Source organism: Bufo gargarizans, chromosome 10 (assembly GCF_014858855.1).
Source record: "Bufo gargarizans isolate SCDJY-AF-19 chromosome 10, ASM1485885v1, whole genome shotgun sequence".
NCBI classification, from domain to species: domain Eukaryota; kingdom Metazoa; phylum Chordata; class Amphibia; order Anura; family Bufonidae; genus Bufo; species Bufo gargarizans.
The window spans coordinates 85,362,588-85,388,213 of record NC_058089.1 but is presented as its reverse complement, the minus strand read 5'-3'; the positions used below and the strand labels follow the sequence as shown (position 1 = coordinate 85,388,213).

Here is a 25,626-nt window from a genome sequence, read left to right as displayed (position 1 = left end):
AGCACACTCCCACTAACTTCCTTCTCTCCCCATGAGGCAGGACATGGGTGAGCCCACTCTGCTCAAAGAGGGGGGAGCTAAACTGGAATGTACTATTCCAGGCTAGATATGCTAAACTGTTACTAAGTCTCTGCTAAACATTGCTGCCACCTGCTGGTGTACATGGAAATTACAGCAAATATATTTAACAAGGGTTTCAATGCACATTTGTGGGGATATATCAAATAAAATTACATTAGATGACAAGGCACATGTTACCAACAAATAGTAGCGGGGAAAAAGAGTTTAGTAACATCCACCACTTTTTCTATTGACCCGGTTTTTCCTAAATAATGTAAAACCAACAATATTAACAGCCCAGTTATGCAAAGAGTCAAACCACGTCTCAGCCACACCAACTATATATATGTGTTAAAACATCTAGTACCATAGCCTCCAGCTCCCCCATTTTTCTAGCTAGACTTCTGGCATTTGTGAAAATACAATTCAAATTACTATTACCTGTAAAATGATGAAAGCTTGTTTACATCCGAGGTGGCTTTGATATAGTTCCACACTGAGATCCCAGACCTCCACCCATAAACTTTCACTCTCTTACAGTGAATATTCTCTCTTCCAGCTGGGAGATATTTAACCACTCTGCACTGAAACCTGAATGGTCAAACATCTAATTTCTTTATTCACATACATGTATTTATGAGACATTATGGCGGGAAATTCCAGATAAAACTGGAATGAGTCACATTTATTACAGTAGAACAGTTTTAGGCAATACTGGTGTTTGCTATATGCAATCTGTTTGCATACATACAAGGCTTCTTTACATATCAGCTAAGTTAATTTAGATGCTAACCATTTAAATTACTTAGTTACAGATTACTCTTATCTATTTGGTGTAAGCTATGTTCAGAGGGTAATGGGGAGGTGCTAGTGAATTTTCAAGTGATACCTGTCTGTAGTTGCAACATCTGGTGGGATGTATTTGCATGCTGTAATTAAGAGCATTGCAAATACACTGCATTTTAGGAAATTAAGTGTATTGTTTCTAGAGCTCAATACCAGGGACAGTTCCTGATTCCTATATCAAAATGTATACTATATATGAAAAATCCCTTTCAACCCAACCATTGATCCCAACTTTTTTATACAAAAAATCATTTTGATTCTGAGAGCAGCACTGTGTGTCCTCCTGGGTATGTTCTCTGTGTGTTTGCTGAAGGTATGCAAGCCCTACACATATATATGATGTATCATTGTATCGTATACTGCAACAGGAGGGAGGAATAATAAAAGGTCTGTGACGATTGCTTCAGTTTGACATACATAGGGGACATCACTAGCATAGAGATACATAGCTATAAAGTCCACACTTCTTGTAACTATTAATTATTAAAGGAGGATAAATACATACCCCCCATAATAAGTGACAAAAAAGTGGCATTTATGCTGACAAGGGAATACGAGAAAGATGAGAACCAGAATATCCAGATAGATAAATAAATTATTTATATAGGATGTAAAAGATCTAGAGGGAAGCAATAGTATCACAAACCAATGCATCATCTCATATAAATGATTACATGACACAATGGAGAGTGAAATCAGCTACTGGAAGTCATTCAATAAAACAGGCAAATGAAATCGCTCAGTGTCTTGATATGGCCTTGTATTGATTTTGAATGATCGCTCAGATTGAAACAACACCTTTAACAGAATCACATCCCATCACCAAGGTCTGATTTGAATACAAATCAGAATCGGAACCTGCGCTGATTTCGATACGATTCAGAATGATGGGTAGATGTGCAAGGGAAGGGATATTCACAGTAATGTTCGGAGTAGTTACCTTCTTTAGCAGGCAATATGTCCGTGGAGTTTTCTTCTTATTGGATCCGAGAGGTTAGCTTCCAAGTACCTTCAGGTTCAACCTCTAGCGTAGGTGGTGCTCCGGCCGGCAGCAAATCACTCACGCGAGGAAACCCCAGTTGAAGTCCGGGAACTTGGCGTGTGACGTCACCGCACTGAGTATGGAAGCCTTCAGGACACAAATTCAATCCGACGCGTTTCTGAGCCAAAACTGGCTCCTTCGTCAGGGATAGTAAGGTTTGTCAGTCCTGAAAGTAAATAGGCTATTGTTCCCATGACAACTACTGGTTTATTGACACTAGGAACACTTAACCCCATCTGATCCAATCCATATTTTACTCAAACGCAAACAGTTCAATTCCTTGATTGAGGCCATATGGGGCCAGTCCCATATGTCCCCTTTTATAACCCACTCTCTATCTACACTATCTACTCCCTTATTAGTATGACCTCCCACCCCCCATCTCCCTGCCAGATCCTAGTTTAAAAGCTCCTCCAGCCGTCTAACCATTTTTTCCCCCAGGGCAGTTACACCCTTCCCATTAAGGTGCAGCCTGTCCCTACTGTAGAGCCTGTAACCGTCCGAGAAGTCGGCCCAGTTCTCCATGAACCCAAACCCTTCTTTCCTGCACCAGCTTCTGAGCCACTTATTTAACTCCCTAAGCCCCTTTTGTCTCTGTTGACGCTCGTGGCATTGGTAGTATTTCTTGGAGGTCCTGGACTTCAGCTTCTCACCTAGTTCCTTGAAAAAAAACAAATAGAGGATAACCTTATATTTGATCACTCACATAAATCAAGAAAAAAGAAGCTACAAAAGGTTTGGTGCCCCAAAAAACACTATGCAAGTTGGTGCACAGCAGCACCTGTATCAAAAAGGTGCACGGCGGCACCAATGAAACCCAGTGTCCTACCCTACAGATGATGGAATCTTCAGACACCTTCGTTTCAGGGTTTTCTTGGCAGGGTGGTCAGCTTCAAATGGTTGGGTGTCCTGAAAATAAGAGGGAGTCACAGGAAGGTGATCCTATATATCCCTGGATGAACCTATGGGGCCCTACAATAACCCTGTTGGTCTAACGACAGAGTATCCCACTAGTTGGGCCCCCGTCCGGAACCTAACCCTGGAATTGCGTTCCCCGTTTTGCCCTGAGTAGATCCCGGCATGCACGTTTCTGATGTCGGAAACAATCCTCTCATCAGGGGAACATAAAAGCGGGCTATCTGCCAGCAAATACAAAACCACTGGGAAAGGTAATTCCCAGTGGAATAAAGTGCATAGATAGGTGCCAAAAAAGGTAAAAGTAAAAGAGGCAAATAGAGGGTCCCCTCTCCTAATTGTGGTTTACAATTAACGCCGCAGGCATGGATTTTACCTGGCTGTCTGCAAGAGCCCGCCGATATTTAAAGTGTCGCATCCGCATGTGCCCATAACGCACAGTGTGATGATGTAAGCAATCGCGAGACGTGGCGGGCGCATGTGCAGAGGAGTTGCCAGGAACCAGATTGCAGCACGCATTAGAGGACGCTCACTGTGCCTGCGCGAGTGGCCGAAATCGAGAGTAGGTCACCGCGCAGGCGCGTCAGCCTCGATACACACGCTGGGGCTTTGAATAGACTGCCGACCTAGTTCTCTAAAATCGTTTTTAAGGACCTTCCATCTCCCACTGACTTTGTCAATTGGTGCCAATGTGTACCATGACCGCCAGGTCTTCCCCATCCCCGCCCAGCAATCTGTCAATCTGATCTGCAATATGCCGAACCCGAGCACCCGGCAAACAACGCACTGTTCGTCATTCATGGTCTTGGCGACAGATGACCCTGTCGGTCCACCTAATAATAGGATCCCCTACCACCAGCATCTTCCTGACCTTTGCTACACTCCTTTTCCAAACCTTCCTGCCGTGTTCAGCACTGCAGCTCATGTGTGCCAGGCTGCCTCGTTATCCCCCCAGCCACGCTCCATTGATGCTTGTGAACTGATTTGGATGCCCCCCCCTGCTGTGAACGCAGATCCTCCTTCTCCTCCTCCTCCTCACCATCCTCCAACACTGTCCGCTGGCTGGACAGCTGTGTACCTGGCCACTGTTGGTGTAGTAACTCACCCTCCAAGTCACTTGTGAATGACTGGCCTGATAACTGTGGGAATCATCCCTCTTCCTCCTGTGCCACATCCTAATCAATCCTCGCCTAAAGCGTTTTTTCAAGGAGACATAGAAGTGGGATAGTAACTCTGAGGACAGCGTCATGGGTGAAACAGCACAACACGTCCCAAATGGAGGTCCACTCGTTGGTGGTGAAGTGGTGCTGTGCCGCAGAGCGACTCATTTATGCTGCAGCTGAAACTCTACTATCGCCTGCTACTGCTCGCACAGTCTATCCAGCATATGCAATGTGGAGTTCCACCTTGTGGGTACGCCACATATGAGGCGGTGAGCAGGAAGGCAGAAGTTACTCTGCAGCACAGATAGGCGAGCAGCAGCAGGGTGAGACTGCCGAAAGCGCACACACGGTCAGCACGTTCTGCAGCAGCTCTGGCATATTAGGGTACTATTTCAGTAACCTCTGCACCTCAAAATTCAGTGTAGGCAAGGGATGTGCGTCAAACCAGTAACGCCCAGAGCTGCTATGAGATTTTGCCTGTTTTCGCACACCACAAGTCCAGGCTTGAAGCTCAACGGCACCAACCACTTTTCGGTGTGTTCTTCCATGCCCGTCCAAAGCTCCTGCGCAGTGTGGGGTTTTTCCCCCAAACATATGAGCTTCATAACAGCCTACTGTCGTTTCACCCTGGCTGTGCTTAAGTTGGTGGTGCATGATGACGAGGCGGTAGAGGAGGAAGCGGAGTAGGAGGTACTGAGAAATGTCCAGCAATCCTTGGTGGCGGTAGGACATACGCCAAACCACTGTCCACCTCAGGCCCAGCTGCTACTACATTTACCCAGTGTGCAGTTACAAAAATATAACGTCCCTGCCCATACTTACTGGTCCACGTGTCAGTGGTTATATGGACTTTGCAACTGATGGCGTTGTGCAGCGCTGGGAACCACGTGACATGGGACTGCTGCCGTCATGACTATTTTTAAACTCTCCGTCTCCACCAGATGAAATGGTAGCAACAATTTTGAAATGCTGGCATTCAGGGCCTTGGCTCACGGGTGGGTAGGGGGGGGGTACTTCCTCTTTCTTTCCAGTGTTTTGGGGATGGACAGCTGAATGCTTCCATGGGACAATGTGGAGATGCTTGGTGACGATGGTGGAGGTGGTGGTGTTGCTGCCACATCCTCTGTAGCTCCAGAGGGGGAGGAAGAGGCCGAGACCGCAGCAGAAGAGGGAGCAGGAGTAGCGTCTGATCTTTTGTGGTTCTTGAAGTGTCTACTCCACTGCTGCTCATGCTTTCCAGTTAGATGCCGGATTATGCAGGTGGTGCTCAGGTTAAGAACATTTATACCTCGCTTCAGGCTCTGACTGCACAGTGTGCAAACCACCCATGTCTTGTTGTCAGCATATTGCCTGAAGAACTACCATGCCAGGAAACACCTTTGATCTGGCTTTGGTGTGTTCTGTCCCTTGACTGGGTGGGCAGTAGCAGGCGTGCTAGCTAGCTAGCTGCCTTTGGACCCTGCTCCTTTTTTTGCTGTGCGGCTCGTGCTGTGTGAGCCCTCACCTCTTCCTCTGAACTGCACACGACACTCTGATGACCTTGATGCTCCACATCATCTTCCACCCACTACTCATCCCTGCCCTCCTTGCTGGTCTGCACACTGCAGAAAGCTGCAGCGGTCGACAACTGTGTTTCATCACCATCTTTAGAGACGCGTTGTGGTGTTCCTCCCACATCCTTATCCTCAAACATAAGTGGTTGGGCATCAGTGCACTCAATCTCTTCCACTTATGGGGCAAGGCTAGGTGGATGGCCAACGGAAACCAGCAGAGTCATCAAAAAGCATAAGTGACTGCTGCATGACTTGGGGCTGAGACTGCTTGGCTGATGTGCAAGGGGTTCAGGTGGAAGACAGATGCCTGTGGGCTGCCAGTGTCAACTCTGCATTTTCAGCAGGTGACTGGGTGGAAGACAATGTGAAGGAACTGGAGGCACTGTCAGCCATCCAATCTACTAGCGCCTCTACTTGTTCTGGCCTCACCATTTTTACATCAGTATTCAGGCCTACAAAGTGATGCAGAACGCCCTGCCGCCTGCGTGCACCAGAGGAAGGTGTTTCATTTGGGCGCGTAGCTGGTCCTCTCCCTGCAGCAGGAACTCAACCAATACCAGCAGCACCACAACCACGGCCACGTCCCCTATTTGATGCTCTCCTCATTTTTCTACTGTCACCCACCAAATTGGCTGACAGACGAACAATTGTATTTGTATCATGGGTGCAAATGAAGTGTTTTGCACCCCAAAAAAATAGGTCATCGTCAGAATTAACTATTGTATTTCTGTGTCACAGATGCAGATGAGGTGTATTTCCCTCCCCAAAAATGGTTTTATGTCACCGACACAATTAACAGAATGATTGCCTCTCCTATTACAGTAAGACAGATGCAAATGATGAGTTTTGAACCCCAAATATGGCTTTAGGTCGCCCACAGAATTAACAGCCCAATTAAAGGGGGTAAAAGTGGAGAAAGAGAAAAGTTTCTGTCTCGGCGCAAAATCACAGGTGAAGATGTTCTTTTGTTGGTTTTAATAGAAACAACGCGTTTCGGGGATTAAAAGTTCCCCTTCATCAGGTTTCAGTGTGATACAATAAATAAAACAAAGGGTACATATTTATAGATACAATACATCAAAAAAAAAAACGCCAAAAAGACGCACCTGGGTGACGCCCCCTAGTGGGAGGGGCCACCTCCAGGTGTCATCTCATGTGCAGCTCCAATTACTGTGCAAACAAGCAACATTATGTGAGTATGGTTGTTCTTAGAGGGTTAGAGTTCGAATCGCTGGTTTTTTTAGTAAGATAACATAGTTCTTGGTTTGTTTATTAATGGGAAACAGCTCCCTGTCACGTGATCGCAAGTACAAGCGGTCACGTGACATAGGAAGCAGGAAGTGAAAGCAGCCTCTAGTGCTCTCCGTCTCTCGTCGCTAGGGAGAGAGGATCACAGTGCCCGATGTCTGGTAGGTATATTGCGCTTCCGCATTGATTGTTAGGGGGCGGTCATGGTGTATAGTGACGTCCGATGTCACATGATCGCTCTTTATAATATGATTCATTTATCGATCCTCTATTTCTCACAGTGATGGTAATCACTGTTCATTTGCAGCTCTAATAGATTTATACAGCCCATATAATAATGCATATAAATGAATAAAATAATAAAAAATAGTGAAGAAAATGATGAGGAAAAACACACTTTCTCTAATACAAGGAAATCAAATGTTTGATTAAAAATTTTTTGAATAAAATTAGTTTGTAGTAATCGAATCCTACTCAATAGGGAAGGAAAAACCTAAAGGAATGCATATAAATGAATGGATTGATAACTGAATAAATAGAAAGGAAATTTTTTGACTAGGGAATGCATTTTTTGCATCCTATTTTTGAGCAAGCCTTATCCATATCATTATATAAACGGTTGTAGATGGCCTTATATTGATAGGGCTGTCAGTGTATTAGTCAACTGGTGTATGGATGATGATACATTTCTTTTGTGTTGTATGTATTTTATAAATTAATTTCAAACGCCTCATTGAGCCCGTACGGATTAAGGCTGTTAAGTTTAAATATCCAGTACATTTCGCGACGTCTAAGATATTGGACATCTTTCTGGAGGTGGATTGGGATAAATTCAATGGGTGTCACTGTAAACCCATCACTGGTACTATGGTGATGTTCGGCTGCGTGTCTAGACACGCTGTGTTTCATAAATTTTTTCTTAATGTTTGAACGATGTTTATTGAAGCGGTTCCGTAGTGTTTGTATGGTACGGCCCACATATTGTAGATGGCAAGGGCACTCAAGGACATAAATTATCTGATGGAGAAGGAAAATCCAAAAAACACCCAAAATTCATTGGGCATCTTTAACCTATCATCATACTCTCTAAAAAATGCAGAAATTGCAGTATTATCCAAAGGCCTATCATTTTGCCCGACAAGCAAAATAAATGAATTCGATCTGTTTTTAGACCTGAACCGATTCATTAAAAAACTCACCTTGAAAAGACATTTTAAAATGCTAGAAAATACAACAACAAAAAATTCTGTAACAGTAACTGATATTAATTCAATGTCTGAGGGAGATGTAGTGAAAGCCATTCCATCAGGCCTGAAACCACCGTCTAGTTTTTATCCCATACATCATAAGGGAAATTTCTTGGACACCTTCTATTCCTTAGTGTCCAATGATTTTAGACAAATCAATCAGGTATCCCCCTCACACCCTTATAAGAAACAGAACCTTAAACCATGTGAGAGAATAGCTCTCAAAAACCTACAGTCCAACACAAAGATAATAATTAGGAATGCCGATAAAGGAGGCGGAATTGTTATTCAAAATAGAGAGGAGTATTTAAAAGAAGCCTTTAATATACTCTCAAACACTAACTACTACCAACCACTCTCCGAGGACCCGTCTACCAAAGATAGAGAAGATTTTGAAAGTTTAATCAAATCAGCAGCTAGAGTTCTAGACAAAAAAGAGAAAGAATATATCCTAGTAAAAGAATCCACACTTGCAATATTCTACCATCTTCCAAAAATCCATAAAGATCCTGTAAACCCCCCAGGCAGACCTATTATCTCCGGAGTGACCTCACTCACCCGTAATCTCTCTCACTATATAGACGTCCACATTCAGAAATATGTTCTAACTTTAAAATCATATCTAAAGGACTCCCCATCCCTTATAACATCTTTAAAAGATCTGGAATGGAAAGAAAGCTATCATTGGCTGACACTAGACGTTTCAGCCTTATACACAAATATATCACACAAACTGGGACTACAATGCGTTTCTGTTTTTTTAAATAACGATACCGAAATGCCTACAGAACAAAAAACCTTCATTATAAACGGTATAGAATTCATCCTTACCCATAACACATTCACTTTCCAGGACCAGATCTACAAACAAACAAGGGGGACCGCGATGGGGACGCGTTTCGCACCAAGCCTTGCAAACCTTTTTATGGGAATGTTCGAAGAAACCTATATACACCAAAGTAAATTCTGGCCTAATATTATTTTCTTCAAAAGATATATTGACGAACTTATCTTTATTTGGGATGGCGAGAAATCTACTATGGTTGATTTCATATCTCACCTTAATACCAATGATTGGGGCATCTCTTTCACTGGCACATCAGACAAGAAAACAATTGAATTTTTAGATCTGGAGATCTTCGTTCAAAACAATGAAATAAAAACCCGTACCTTTTTTAAAAAGGTAGATAGCAACAGCTATCTCAACTTTGATAGTATACACTACAGGAAATGGAAGGCAAATATCCCATTCAGCCAGTATAAACGCATTCGACGTAACTGTACACTGGACACAGATTTCATCACTCAAAGTAATATCCTCACATCCAGGTTTAGACAAAAAGGGTACCCAAATAACATCATCATGGGCGCCATGGATAGAGCGAAAACACTGACACAGTCAGAATGTCTGGCTCCAACGAAGAAAAGAGGGGGAAAAAAATGATCTAGAGTCCTACTGCTACAATTTTGTGACAACCTATAACCAGAAACATACCGCCATAAAGGCAACTTTGGGAAAATATTGGTACATCTTGAAAAGAGACCCGATACTAAGTCAGATTATCCCAGACACTCCACGCTTCACATACAGACGAGCAAAAACCCTAAAAAATCTCCTGGCACCCAGCAAAATTAAACCAGCCTCACATCCAAATAACGACCAGGATATGGATATTAGATCCTTGAAAGGTAGCTTCAAATGCGGTCACCGGAGATGCTTATGCTGTAAAAATATCTTCCAAAGAACATCTTTCCATAGCTATACCACTGGAGAGTCCTTTCTAATACAACACCATCTAACTTGCAACTCCAGCTATGTAATTTATGTCCTTGAGTGCCCTTGCCATCTACAATATGTGGGCCGTACCATACAAACACTACGGAACCGCTTCAATAAACATCGTTCAAACATTAAGAAAAAATTTATGAAACACAGCGTGTCTAGACACCCATTGAATTTATCCCAATCCACCTCCAGAAAGATGTCCAATATCTTAGACGTCGCGAAATGTACTGGATATTTAAACTTAACAGCCTTAATCCGTACGGGCTCAATGAGGCGTTTGAAATTAATTTATAAAATACATACAACACAAAAGAAATGTATCATCATCCATACACCAGTTGACTAATACACTGACAGCCCTATCAATATAAGGCCATCTACAACCGTTTATATAATGATATGGATAAGGCTTGCTCAAAAATAGGATGCAAAAAATGCATTCCCTAGTCAAAAAATTTCCTTTCTATTTATTCAGTTATCAATCCATTCATTTATATGCATTCCTTTAGGTTTTTCCTTCCCTATTGAGTAGGATTCGATTACTACAAACTAATTTTATTCAAAAAATTTTTAATCAAACATTTGATTTCCTTGTATTAGAGAAAGTGTGTTTTTCCTCATCATTTTCTTCACTATTTTTTATTATTTTATTCATTTATATGCATTATTATATGGGCTGTATAAATCTATTAGAGCTGCAAATGAACAGTGATTACCATCACTGTGAGAAATAGAGGATCGATAAATGAATCATATTATAAAGAGCGATCATGTGACATCGGACGTCACTATACACCATGACCGCCCCCTAACAATCAATGCGGAAGCGCAATATACCTACCAGACATCGGGCACTGTGATCCTCTCTCCCTAGCGACGAGAGACGGAGAGCACTAGAGGCTGCTTTCACTTCCTGCTTCCTATGTCACGTGACCGCTTGTACTTGCGATCACGTGACAGGGAGCTGTTTCCCATTAATAAACAAACCAAGAACTATGTTATCTTACTAAAAAAACCAGCGATTCGAACTCTAACCCTCTAAGAACAACCATACTCACATAATGTTGCTTGTTTGCACAGTAATTGGAGCTGCACATGAGATGACACCTGGAGGTGGCCCCTCCCACTAGGGGGCGTCACCCAGGTGCGTCTTTTTGGCGGTTTTTTTTTGATGTATTGTATCTATAAATATGTACCCTTTGTTTTATTTATTGTATCACACTGAAACCTGATGAAGGGGAACTTTTAATCCCCGAAACGCGTTGTTTCTATTAAAACCAACAAAAGAACATCTTCACCTGTGATTTTGCGCCGAGACAGAAACTTTTCTCTTTCTCCACTTTTACCATAACATTCTTTTTGGGGGATTGGACACCTCACCAAAAGGAACTTACAAATCTGCGGCTGCAATCCGGGCTAAAAGACTATATCACTACTAAATCTACAGTAGAGTTGTGCCTACCTAAGCACAACCCTACAAGGTGAGTGTGGATAATTTCCCACTACTACTTTTTTTATCTGTTGTTTTAACAATATTACCCTATTGTGCGCTTTTCTTCTATTCTTTCTTTCCCTTCATTGGGAGAGAAATACAGATTTGTCCCTGACAAAAAGACAATTAAAGGGGGTGTCCGGGTTCAGAGCTGAACCCGGACATACCCTTATTTTCACCCCGGCAGCCCCCCTGAGCCTAGCATCGGAGCATCTCATGCTCCGATGCGCTCCTGTGCCCTGCGCTAGATCACGCAGGGCACAGGCTCTTTTGTTTTTAATAACACACTGCCGGGCGGTAACTTCCGCCCAGCAGTGTGTTCGGTGACGTCACCTGCTCTGAGGGGCGGGCTTTAGCTCTGCCCTAGCCATTTTACTGGCTAGGGCAGAGCCAAATCCCGCCCATCAGTGCCGGTGACGTCACCGGAACTCTGAAAAATGCCTTTGCCCTGCGCGATTTAGCGCAGGGCAAAGGAGAGCATCGGAGCATGAACTGCTCCGATGCTCATGTCAGGGGGGCTGCTGGGGTGAAAATGGAGGGCTGTCCAGGTTCAGCTCTGAACCTGGACAACCCCTTTAAGTATTGTATTTCTGTATCTCTGGTGCAAAGGAGTTGTATTGCACCCATAAAAATGCCTATAGGTCTTCCTACAGAGTTATGAAAAACAATAAGACTCTAGAACTGACCCTCAGTGCAGCAGCGTCCTGTCCCTATACTAGTCAAAGGAGAATGGCAGTGCAACAAGTGATCCGGCATTTATGCATGCTAAAGGAAATATGTGTACTGGAAGGGTGTGGACTGACAGGTCACACTACCAAACCTACCCACTAGTCCAAATAAAAGAACACCAGAACAGAATCAAGACAAACCTGAATCGGCAAACTACACTTTGCTGAAGCCACTGTAGCTTTCTGGATTTCAGTTATCTCATCCTGAGGTATCTGGGTGCACGCCGTCCAGCACTATGCTGTACACATTACCATAGGTGGTAAACATAATACTTCTATAATCATGAAGAGACGTTTGAATAGTGGTTTGACTATAACTTTGCAGGGAAACGTGTCTTCTTATTTCAGTGTAAACATCCTGAATATCAATCATAAAGAAAGGCTTGTTTGATCTTCTCTCAATAAATTAACATTTGATGGAGAACAAGACTTTCCAGTCCATCATTTAGACCAGGCATGCTCAACTTGTGGCCCTCCAGCTGTTGTAAAACTACAACTCCGACAATGCCCTGCTGTAGGCAGATAGCTGTAGGCTGTTCGGGCTGCTGGGAGTTGTAGTTTTGCAACAGTTGGAGGGCCGCATGTTAAGCATGCCTGATTTAGACAATAAATGCTTCAATCTTATTTTTTTCTTCATATATTGCAGCAATCTGTCCACTTAATAATTTCCGCTGTGACAGTGGACAATGCGTCACAACAATGCAGCAGTGTGACTCTTTCCAAGATTGTGGTGACAACTCGGATGATATCATGTGTAGTAAGTAGCACAGCAAATTTACTTTTCTGTATGTTTTTGTATGGTTATGGTCATTAGGCTTTAGTAGTACCATTTTGTTGACATATAAGGGGTTTGGTAAATGTATTGATTCTCAAATTTGTATTTGCTTAGAATTTCCACATTTTTACTAGTATTTTATGTCTGAATTTTAGAACTGAATAGTCCCCCATCTGAGGAGGCTCCTTCACACAACAGTGCAATACTACCAGTGATTGGTATTATATTGTCTGTCTTTGTGTTTGTTGGGGTGTACTTTGTGTGCCAGAGAGTTGTGTGTCAAAGATACACTGGACCAAATGGACCCTTCCCACATGAGTACATCAGTGGAACGCATCATGTTCCTCTAAACTTTATAACAACTATAAGTTCTCAGCCTGCTTCCTACACAGGTAAGTCTGGATCTTCAAAATGTGAAAGACTTTCTGCTTTTCTTTACAGTATGACCATCTATAAATAGGAATCTAGAAGTCAATAGTATCTCCTCCTTACCACTGTATCTGTGGACCATTGGGCTGCCTCAAAGCAATGTTCTTAATGCTTTCTAAATGCTGTTAAGAACAGCTCAGGCAAGATGGCAGCCCCTATAATCATGTTTAGGAAATAGAATAAAAAAATTCTACAATCAGAAAATAAAAACAGATTAGAAAAAATAGATATGTACTGGTTTTAACTGGCAGAAAACATTTTTGGTGACACATTTCCTTTAAGAGAATTCTAGGTTAATATTTTTTTTTCTGGCCCAAGAAATTATTATTTTCACCTTGGGGTCCTCTTCTCTTACTACTTTTTTTTCTAGCAGCCCCAAACAAAGTGATTTAGGCTCTTATAATATAGGGTTTCTGTTTGTGTAGCTTTTGAGGATTCTACCATGTCAGAACAATAGGATCATCTGAAAGGTAATCCAGTAAAATGTGAAGCATTTAATAGAACCTGTCACCAGGAAATGCAATGCAATCTGCAGTCAGCATGTTATAAAGCAGGCGAAGCTGAACAGATTGAATGTATAGTTTTGTGGGATAAAGATTTGGTAAAGCTTATAATTTAAACCACTGCTTTTTCTAAACTTAAAGTATAACTGTCATCTTTTTTTTTTTTTGAGTATTGGATTGTGGTGATTAATATCTCCTTGGTGGCCCTATTTCAACTTTTCACTGTGTATTCAATTACCCCTTAATTCCACAGTTTAGTTCCCTGTACTGCCTGCTTTTACCTCTGCTTAAAACCAGGTTGCTATGCAGGGTCCGTCTATGTGTTGAAGGAAGGAGGACAGAAGCAGGCTGCCTGCAAGGTCACATTACTGACAGCCAGGGACTGTAAGTAAATGATTAAAGCCAGGTCCTCCCCAGCAGCTGATAACAGTGCCTGGGCTATGTGCACTTCTCCCGGTCCCTGCGCTTGGCAGACGCTCCCTCACTCAGCAGACTGGGACAATGCAGAGCCGAAGCAGCGCAGACCAGGGAAGGGAGATCTGCCGTCTGCTCAGTGTATAAATGAAAGCAACATGTGGTAAGAGGACCCCTTTGCTCTGCAGGAGATTAACCCTTTAGGGGGAGGGCTGTGGTTACTGACACTTTGGGGGGGCTATTGTTACTGGTTAGTGAGGGCAGGCGGGATTAGCCTCAGGTTGAAGGCAGTTGCGGCCATCTTAACTGATTAGTGAAATTGCCGTTTTATGCAGACTGGTTGCTAAGAGCTGAATCTTATTAAATATGGGGTAAGTCAGTATAATAGTAACTGATTCTGGAATATCATGTTATTAGTAACTACATATATGAAAATTGGAATTAGGGTCTAAGTATGACAGTTATGCTTTAAAGGGGTTGTTTCATTTCAGCAAATTTGTCATGTAGACAATTTTGTTTTTAATTTATTTTTTTTAATTGTTATTTAACACACTTATATGATGCTACTATATTCCGCATCGCTGTCCCCAATGGGGCTCACAATCTAAGATCTCTATCAGTATGTCTGGGAGGAAACTGGAGTACCTGGAGGAAACCCACACAAACGTGGGGAGAACATACAAACTCTATGCAGATGTTTTCCTTGTTTGCATTCGAACCTTGGACCCCAGCACTGCAAGATATCAGTGCTAATCAATGAGCCACCATGCTGCATACAATACAAGACACTTACTGACATATTGTGATTGTTCTTATTGTGTCCTTTGCTGGCTTTATTCATTTTTCAATCGCATTATACACTCCTTGTTTCCAGGGATTATGTTTGCACACTATAAGAAAAAGCGCAGGCCTCTCTGGAGGCAAGAACCGTTGAAGCATGCATAGGTGCACATACGCAGCAGCTCCCGTCTACCTTGTATCTGTGATACCGCAGTGGCCGTAACCCCGGAAACAAGCAATGTATATATAATGCAATGGAAAAATTAATCAAACCAGCAAAGGAGGAAATATGGATAGTCACAATACATTAGTAAATGCATTGATTTAACTTTGTCTACATGATAAGTCACATTTATTGAAGTGCGATAACCACTTTAAGACCAGCTCCTTGTACAGCTGTCAGTGACTGACACTTTGTATACAAGGAAACAACAAATAGCTGGAGACTATAATAGCCCTGTTTCAGACCATTTGTATATTAAAACTTAGCTTTTAATTAATTAGATAAAAATTTATATTTATATATTATATAAGTGTGATGTGATTAAAACAAAAGCCACTCCACTGCTGTGTGGTTATGCCTTTTTTTGTGAATATTTATCCAGCGATATTAGAATAGGTCTGGCGCTGTACTTTTTCCCACAGATGGATTAGCTTCATACATCAGTAGGGAAGGTAGATGAGTATATTAGTTTAAGCCAGGTTATATACTTGAAGGTCATAGAAAGAGTTGCAGATCTCTGTAGTTACAATGGAAATATAGATTTAAATATCTCTTGCTATTGGCAGCTTTAATATACTGTATCTAAATGGAAAATTCTGCCCGTCACTGACTAATTCTCCAGGCTACACCCACTGACTTTAAAGGAACACATAGCTAGTGTCCTCTCCGCACAACTTATAGGGCAGTGATGTACTGTAGACGCACTGCCAAATATACACTGAGAAAATCTTAAAGCTAAAATCTATAGGGATTGAATAAGGAATGGCACTGCAACAGCATGTTTGACGTAACACTTGACAGTATAGCTGAATGAAATAGCTGCTGTCCATGAGCTACAAGATTGCCAAAAACTCACCTCATCCACTTGTTCATGCTGCAGCAGGACCTGAGATGCCTGTGATGATGTCACTGCGTGCTCCCATGTGGTGACATCAATAACATCAAGTTTTGGTTAAAAACAAACCCAAGAGTGGTTGAAACATCACAAAATACTATTCAGGGCCCCACTAATGCCAGTAAATACAATATTGATATTGAAAACTCTAGTACAGTCGATCCATTCACAGACCAAAATGAACTGCGACACTCGCAAGACAGTCTCAACCTCTAAACAGATATCGTCAAAAGCATTATAAACCTTGGAACATCTACTCTAGTAACAATAGGAATCCAAATAGGTCCATGAATCATTATGGTCCACGCACACACTACAAACCACAATATAATAGAAAACCACCTCCTCAACATCAGTCACACACTAAAATACTGGTACCCCACCCCCTCCACCTCACACTTCCCAAAGTGCCAGCACAACAACCCCAATAAGATATTTCAATCACACAGCCTTGTCAAATATATCCCCACCCAATAGAGAAATCTCCATCCATTGGTTGGATTCCTCCAAACTGAAATTTCACACTCCGTTACTTACCCCAGGTAGACCAAAAAACTTGATTACAACCAAGGATACACCTCTTTCTGTCCTACCATCCACTATATTTCCAGAAGACATAACAGCTGAATGTGGTCCCTTAAACTTACCTTCCACTGAATTTTCAACACATTCTCATTATATTTCCTCACTCAGTTCTAACTCCCCCATTTTATCTATCTCCTCGGAAGTGGATGTGGAAGTAGATTCACTTTTCACTATTCATGCCTGCACACGTCTCTCTGATCCAGATCCTTCAGAAACAATCCTAATATCATGTATGGGTTCATGCCCAATTTCATCCAACATCAATGACCCACCGCTAAATACCAACACTCTTGATACCGTCCTAGCTGAAGACCAGTCTCTAGCAGGCCCCTCAACATCTATTTCTTTTTTAGCCCTACCCCCTGTAATCAACCCCACAGCGACGTATCCGATCCTAAAAAGCCCACAAACTACTACTATAACATTTTTTTTTCGTCCACTAGGCCGAACACCAACAAAACGAAAAAATCAAGAAGGGCTTGTAGAGCAGGTAGAAGCAAAAAGAAAACTCCCTGCAGCTTTAATTTGTCTGCTTACGTTTTACAAAAGACCGAAATTTCATTATTGTCGAAAGGACTATCATTTTGCCCTACAAGTAAAATTAACTAATTCGATCTTTTTTTTAGATCTGAATCGTTACATTAAAAAATTAACCCTGAAAAGGCACTTTAAAATCCAAGAAACTTCCACCCGGGTCCAAAATAAGAAGAGGAAAAAGAAAAAGAAAACACTATATCTCCCAATAGGGATTGTACTAATGCAATATCTTCAGGTCTAAAACCACCATCAAATTTTTAACCACTTCCCGACCACCCATTGACTATAAACGTCCTGGGCTGTCGCTAATTGTGCAGCTGTTGTGTCGGGGGCCTGCTATCAGTGACATCAGGACACCCCAGGGAGAAGGCAGAAGGTTCCTGGGTGTCTCTGCCTTCTATATTGCTGCATACACAGCACCGAATGAGCGCTGTGCATACAGCAAGGAAGCAATGTGCCTCTTCCTGTCCCATTCCGATGGTCATGTGATCGCCGGGGCCGGGAGAGTGCAGGAGCTTACGGGTCCTCTATATACCATGATCAGTCCTGCACTAAGGTTGTGCAGCGTAGTATAATGCTGTACAGCCTCTCTGGGGGGATGTATTTTCCCTGTAACTGGGGCTAATATGGCAGCCCCAGTTATAGGAGAAATCAATAGTGAGAAAAAAAAAGTTAAATATCCCCCAGAGGTCTTGTATGAACTTATGGGGGACACAAAGTGTGAGATAAAAAATAAAAATAATTGTGCTTTATTAAAAATAAAGTTTCACATGTAAAAATAAAAAATGTTAAAAATAGAAAAAAATCGGCTCTATAAAAATTTCACATGATCTACCCCATCAGGTGAACACTGTGCCGGGGGCCCGCTGTTCAGTAACAGCAGGGCACCCCAGAGAGAAGGTAGGGACCGTTCCTGGGTGTCCCTGCCTTCTAGATTGCTGTATACACAGCACCGAATAAGCGCTGTGTATACAGCAAGGAAGCAATGTTCCGCTTCCTGTCCCGGTCGAATGGTCATGTGATCGCCGGGGCCGGGAGAGTGTAGGCGCTGACGGGTCTTCCATAGACCACAATCAGTCCTGCACTAATGCTGTACAGCCTCTATGGGGATGTATTTCCCCTGTAATTGGAGTTACAGCCCCAGTTACAGGAGAAATCAATAGTGAGAAAAAAAAATAAGTTAAATGTCCCCCACACAAAGTGTAAGAAAAAAAATGTGTTTTATAAAAAAATAATGTTTTACATGCAAAAATAAAAAATTATGATCATGTTTCATCAAGTGAATGGTGTAAAAAACTATAAAATTGAAAAATGACGCCAAACCAAAAAGCGACCAGAAAGCGAAATGTACCCCAAAATGGTGCCAATAAAAACTATGGCTTGTCCCCCACAAAATAAGCCCTCACGCATCTCAGTCAACCAAAAAAATTCAAAACTCTTAAAAACGATGACAGAAAATTCCATGTTAGAAAATCCAGTAACAGTTTGCAACCACAATTGGGGTGTTACTGTATTCAGGAGAAAATGGCTAGCAAATATTCTCCTGTTATCTTTTGTGAAAAAGAAAGTTTGGGGCTAACGCACCATTTTCACAGGCGATGCCTGTTGGGTCAAGTGCTCACTACACCCCTTAAAAATTCCTTGGGTGGTGTATTTTACAAAAAGTGGTCACTTTTGGGGGGTTTTCACTGTGGGTATACCTCAGGGTCTCTTCAAATGCAACATGGCACCCTAAGACCATTCCAGCAAAATCTGCCCACCAAAAACCATATGACGCTCCTTGCCTTATGTGCTCTGCCATGTTCCCATACAACGGTATATGACCACATATGGGGTGTTTATGTAAACTATAGAATCAGGGAAATAAATATTGAGGTTTGGTTTGTTTTAAACCCTTGATGTGTTAGAGGAAACAATTGATTAAAGTGGAAAATCTGAAAAAAAAAAGTGAAATCTTGTGGAATACTTAAAGGGTTAACAACATTTCTGCAACCAGTTTTGAACAGTTTGAGGGGTGTAGTTTATAAAATGGGGTCATTTATGGGTGGTTTCTACTATGTAAGCCCCCAAAAAGTGACTTCATAACCGAACTAGCCCTTAAAAAAGTTGACTTTGAAAATGTTCTTTTAAAGTAGACATATGGTGAATGTTAATTATTGAGTATTGTATGAGGTATCACTATCTGTCTTAAAAGCAGAGAGATTCAAAATAGTGATTTTTTTTCTAATTTTTGTTAACTTTGGGATTTTTTTCTAAATAAAGGTAAAACATATTGACTCAAATTTACCATTAACATGATGTACAATGTGTTACGAGAAAACAATCTCAGAATAGCTTGGATAAGTTAAAGCGTTCCAAAGTTATTACCACATAAAGTGACATGTCAGATTTGCAAAATTAGGCCTAGTCAGGAAGGGGGCAAATGGCCCGGTCTGGAAGTGGTTATCCTATTCATCATAAGGGTAATTTTTTAGATACATTTTATTCTACAGTTTCCAATAAGTTTAGACAGATCAATCGGGAACCCAATAATAAACATAATCTAAAACCGTAAAGGACCTAAAGGACCTGCAATCTAACACTAGGATTGTAATTAGGAGGTGGTATTGTTATCCAAGACAGAGAAGACTACGTAAAGGATATATTGTCATGCCAAAAATACTATTTAAAATACAGATAACAATAAAAATATTAATCAAGGCAGCTGAACCTATCCTAAATAAAAAAGAAAAAGAATATATTGACATAAAAGATGCAACATTGGCATACAAAAAATATGGCAGACCAATTATTTCAGGATTATCCTCTCTGACTCAAAACCTGTCCCACTATATTGACATCCACCTGCAAAAGTATGTTCTTAATCAGAAATTTTATTTGAGAGATTCTACATCCCTCAAAACATAATTGAAAGATATACAATGGAAAAGTAATTGCTCTTGGCTAACTCTAGATGTTTCTGCCCTCTACGAACATTTCCCATGACCTAGGGATAGAATGTACATCTGCTTTTTTAGAAAAAAGATCAAGAATTGCCTGTTCAACAAAAAAACTTTATTATCAGGGGAATTAAATTTATTCTCACCCACAATGTTTTCAAGTTTCAAGACCAAATCAAGCAGATACGGGGGACCGCAATGGGGACCTGTTTTGCGCCAAGCTTTGAGGAGGTTTTTATTTACCAAACAAATTTCTGGTCCAATAAGATTATCTTCTTCCGACAATATATAGACTATCTACTATTCATTTGGAATGATGACCAACTGTCTATAGAAAATTGAATCTCTCACCTCAACACTAATGATTGGGGCATTTCATTCATGGGAACTTTTAACAGCAAAAGGATAGAATTTTTAGACCTTGAGATTTACGCCCAAGATAATGAGATCAAAACATGTGGTTTAAAAAAAAAAAAAAAAAGTTGATAACAATAGTTACTTGGATTTTAGCAGCAGCCACTACAGAAAATAGAAATCAAACATTCCATTCAGCCAATTTAAGCTACTCCAACGGAACTGTACATTGGATGAAGATTTCACTAAACAGTGCGACACCCTTGCCTCTAGATTTAGCCCAAAAAAGATATCTGGAGAATATTATTACAGGCGCCCGAAAAAAAGCTGCTAAACTCACCCAATCCGAATGTCTTGTCCCTACATTAAAACAAGGGAAGGACATAGATAACCAGTATAGTTGTAATTTCATTACCACATACAACCAAAACCATAATACTATTAAAGCTGTCCTTGAAAAACATTGGCATATTTTTAAAAAGAGATCCCATCCTCAGCCAAATTATCCCAAAGACTCCTGAGTTAACATATAGAAGAGCACAAACCCTCAAAAATATACTGGCGCCTAGCAAGGTAATCGGCTAGAAGTTCTACCCATAACCAGGCTATTACTGCCTCTAAAGGCAGCTTTAAATACGGGCACAAAAAGTGACTATGATGTAGGACCATCTGCCAAAGATCAAGCTTTAAAGGCCAAATTAATGACTAACATTTTCCTATTCAGAGTTATTTGAACTGCGACTCCTCTCATGCTATATCTATTGGAATGTCCCTGCCTGTCACGGAAGGTGTATACAAAACTAGAAGACACAAAATGAAGATCCGACTGACTGGATCCAAAACTAAGGAACAAAAGGGAGAGCCCTGCAACAGACCTGGCTCTCTCCCTAACTGCTGAGCCTATGCAAAAATCTCAATGGTAGATGATCGCATATCCTCGTACCTCGACTGTATAACACCTGAACACCCTATAATAGTGAGGGGACACGACCATCGGCTCCATACACTTGATACGGAGGGAGTCAGGGTCACCTGGGATCCAGCAAACAGGAAAACACAAATGAATAAACAAAACTTATCTGTAGAAGACTCAGTAGTAGCATCCAGCATGCATACACTCCAGGAAGTTGTATCAACCGCAAAGTGATGCAGTATGGGAAGGGATTTAAAGGGATGCAGTCAGTGCAACTACATGACAGCTGAGAGAGGCTAGCGAGATGAGAAAATGAAAGCAAAACAAAAGGAACCTCAAGGAGGAGGTTCTGAAGGACGTCTGTCAGAGCTTCTCAGGTGTCTGGTGGTGACAGTACCCCTCCTTCTACGAGTGGACTCCGGACACTCAGAGCCCACCTTCTCAGGATGGGACCTATGGAAAGCCCTGATGAGACGAGTGGCCTTAATGTCCGTCACTGGGACCCACATCCTCTCCTCAGGACCATAACCCTCCCAATGAACGAGGTACTGGAGAGAACCGTGGACAACATGAGAATCCACAATCCTAGTGACCTGAAATTCAAGATTACCATCAACCACAATCGGAGGAGGAGGCAAAGACGAGGGTACAATGGGTTGGACATAAGGTTTTAATAAGGACTTATGAAAAACATTATGGATCTTCCAAGTCTGAGGAAGATCAAGACGGACAGGATTGATGACGGACAAGATTTTGTAAGGCCCAATAAACTTAGGACCTAACTTCCAGGAGGGAACCTTCAATTTGATATTCTTAGTAGACAACCACACCAGATCACCAACATTCAGGTCCGGACCAGGCACACGTCACTTATCAGCCACACGCTTATATCTCTCACTCATGCTCTTTAGATTATCCTGAATCTTTTGCCAAATAGATGACAAAGACGAGGAGAATCTGTCCTCATCAGGTAAACCAGAAGACCCCTCTCCAGAGAATGTCCCAAACTGCGGATGAAACCCATATGCACCAAAAAATGGTGACTTATCAGAGGACTCCTGACGACAGTTATTTAAAGCAAACTCAGCAAGGGACAAAAAAGAACACCAATCCTCCTGATTCTCCGCCACAAAACAGCGCAGATATGTCTCCAGATTCTGATTGACGTGCTCTGTCTGACCATTCGACTGCGGGTGGAAAGCAGAAGAGAATGACAACCGAACCCCCAAGCGAGAACAGAAAGCCTTCCAGAATCTGGAAACAAACTGTGTTCCCCTCTCAGAGACCATGTCTGAAGGAATACCATGCAATTTGACAATGTGATCAATAAATGCCTGCGCCAGCGTCTTAGCATTGGGCAAGCCAGGAAAAGGAATGAAATGCACCATTTTGCTAAAACAGTCCACCACCACCAGAATCACAGTCTTCTCAGAGGAACGAGGCAGGTCCGTAATGAAGTCCATGGACAGATGTGTCCAAGGACGGGAAGGAATGGGTAAAGGAAGGAGAGGACCTGATGGCCGTGAATGAGGGACTTTGGCACAAGCGCAGGTCTTGCAGGCTGCCACAAAACCCTCAACCGACTTACGAAGCACCGGCCACCAGAATCTCCGAGCGATGAGATCCACTGTGGCTCTTGCCCCCGGGTGCCCAGCAAGGACAGTATCGTGGTGCTCCTAAAAAATCGTCTTAAAGCGAGAGGCACAAACAACCTCCCAGGAGGACAAAGATCAGGAGCCTCTGACTGGGCTACCTGAACCTCTGCCTCCAATTCAGGATACAGAGCAGAGACCACCACACCCTCAGCCAAAATAGGACCTGGGTCTTCAAAATTCCCACCTCCCAGAAAACAACGTGACAGGGCATCCGCCTTCGGCTCTCTCCCTAACTGCTCAGCCTATGCAAAAATCTCAATGGTAGATGATCGCATATCCTCGTACCTCAACTGTATAACACCTGAACACCCTATAATAGTGAGGAGACATGACCACCGGCTCCCTACACTTGATACGGAGGGAGTCAGGGTCACCTGGGATCCAGCAAACAGGAAAACACAAATGAATAAACAAAACTTATCTGTAGAAGACTCAGTAATAGCATCCAGCATGCACACACTCCAGGAAGTTGTATCAACCGCAAAGTGATGCAGTATGGGAAGGGATTTAAAGGGATGCAATCAGTGCAACTACATGACAGCTGAGAGAGGCTAACGAGATGAGAAAATGAAAGCAAAACAAAAGGAACCTCAAGGAGGAGGTTCTAAGGACGTCTGTCAGAGCTTCTCAGATGTCTGGTGGTGACACTGCCACTTACAATATGTTGGCTGTACCATCCAAACGCTGCAAAACAGACTCAACAAACATCGTTATAACATAAAGAAAAATATCTCAAACGCAGTGTGATGGCAGTCTAGCGGGTTTTACTATTACACCAATAGATCAAATTCTAGTACACTTACAAAAAGACATTCAATACATTAGACGAGAAATGTATTGGATTTTTAAACTGAATAGCCTCAATCCGTATGGCCTGAACGAGGCCTTTGAGATAAACTTGTGACAATAAGTCCACTATAATAAGCTTTTTATAAGGGGCCTGGATGTATTTAGGGAGTTTAATAATATTACAGGCTATAGCTACTAGAGAGAGGTCATTGATCCAGAGAGTTATTCTGATTGCCTAATTGGAGTCGGGAAGGAATTTTCTATTCCCCTAAAGTGGGGAAAATTGGCTTCTACCTCACAGGTTGTTGTTTTTTGCCTTCCTCTGGATCAACTTGCAGGATGACAGGCCGAACTGGATGGACAAATGTCTTTTTTCGGCCTTATGTACTAAGTTACTATGTTTTTCTATTATTCATTTGTAATAACATTTCCCATGCGTGCATGGGATTTTTTGAGGTGCTTATGCATGCAAGTTCATCTATACCTATGACTGTTACCGTACACATGTGCATTGCCATGTCAAATTTGCTGTTGGTTGGTTTAAGCCCTGTATATATGCAGATGGTCTTGCATGTGGGTGTCTGTATATGTATATGTGTATATACGGTCTGACACTATTATATATGTATAGCTTATTTTTATGGATATATAGCCTTTTGATATTATTTTTATGCCTATTGTACTAAGGTTTTTATTATATGCGCTCGTGTATACGCATGCGTGTGTATATACATACATGTGTACATAGTCTAACACATGTATGTATGCATGTATGTAAGTCTATCACCATGAACACATATTTCTCGTTTATCATAATTTTTTATATTTATTGTTTTATCACCTTTATAATTTTTTTCCAAAATAATATGTTTACTAATAGTCTTTATGAATTGCCACATATGTTCGTGCTGCCCTGTGTAACTCGAGCTGTGGTCCACTGGCAGAGTTCCTGGCGCTATAGAAACGAGTCTCGTGACATTGGAGACTGCAGTCACTTGACCCACGAGCTTGTGGTAGCGCTACGAGCTGTCGGAATTACAGAGCTTAGGTGATCCACAGCGCAAGCGCGATCTCCTTCCAGCAGTCATGAGAAGACTGCATAGCCCGCCCTCTCCATGAATATTCATGATCACGTGACCGCTATACACACCTCCCTCTGGATATATACATAACCATGTGACCATGGATTTAGCTGTTTTATTCGTTTTATTTTCAATAAAACATTTGTTTTTAAGAAAATAATAAGTGGCTAACCCCCCTAGGTGCCCTCTAGCTTATTTCTAGTGCTATTTTAATAAATATAGTATGATCTGCCTTAGGCTACTTTCACACTAGCGTTCGATCGGATCCGTTCTGAACGGATCCGATCATAATAATGCAGACGGAGGCTCCGTTCAGAACGGATCCGTCTGCATTATTTTAGCATATAAAAGCTAAGTGTGAAAATAGCCTCGTACGGATCCGTCCAGACTTTCAATGTAAAGTCAATGGGGGACGGATCCGCCTGAAGATTGAGCCATATTGTGGCATCTTCAAACGGATCCGTCCCCATCGACTTACATTGTAAGTCTGGACGGATCCGCACGGATCCGCACGCCTCCGCACGGCCAGGCGGACACCCGAACGCTGCAAGCAGCGTTCAGCTGTCCGCCTGTCCGTGCGGAGGCGAGCGGAGCGGAGGCTGAACGCCGCCAGACTGATGCAGTCTGAGCGGATCCGCATCCATTCAGACTGCATCAGGGCTGGACAGCTGCG

The 25,626-nt window shown here is 42.1% G+C and overlaps 1 protein-coding gene across 1 annotated transcript in view; it reads left to right on the top strand.

The window, feature by feature from the left end:
- Positions 1-25,626, top strand: part of LOC122920076 (low-density lipoprotein receptor-related protein 5-like) — an 833,413-nt gene that overhangs the window by 780,263 nt on the left and 27,524 nt on the right. The window contains 2 exon segments of the mRNA XM_044269285.1: positions 12,727-12,837; positions 13,011-13,247. Coding sequence (XP_044125220.1) covers positions 12,727-12,837; positions 13,011-13,247 — 348 coding nt within the window.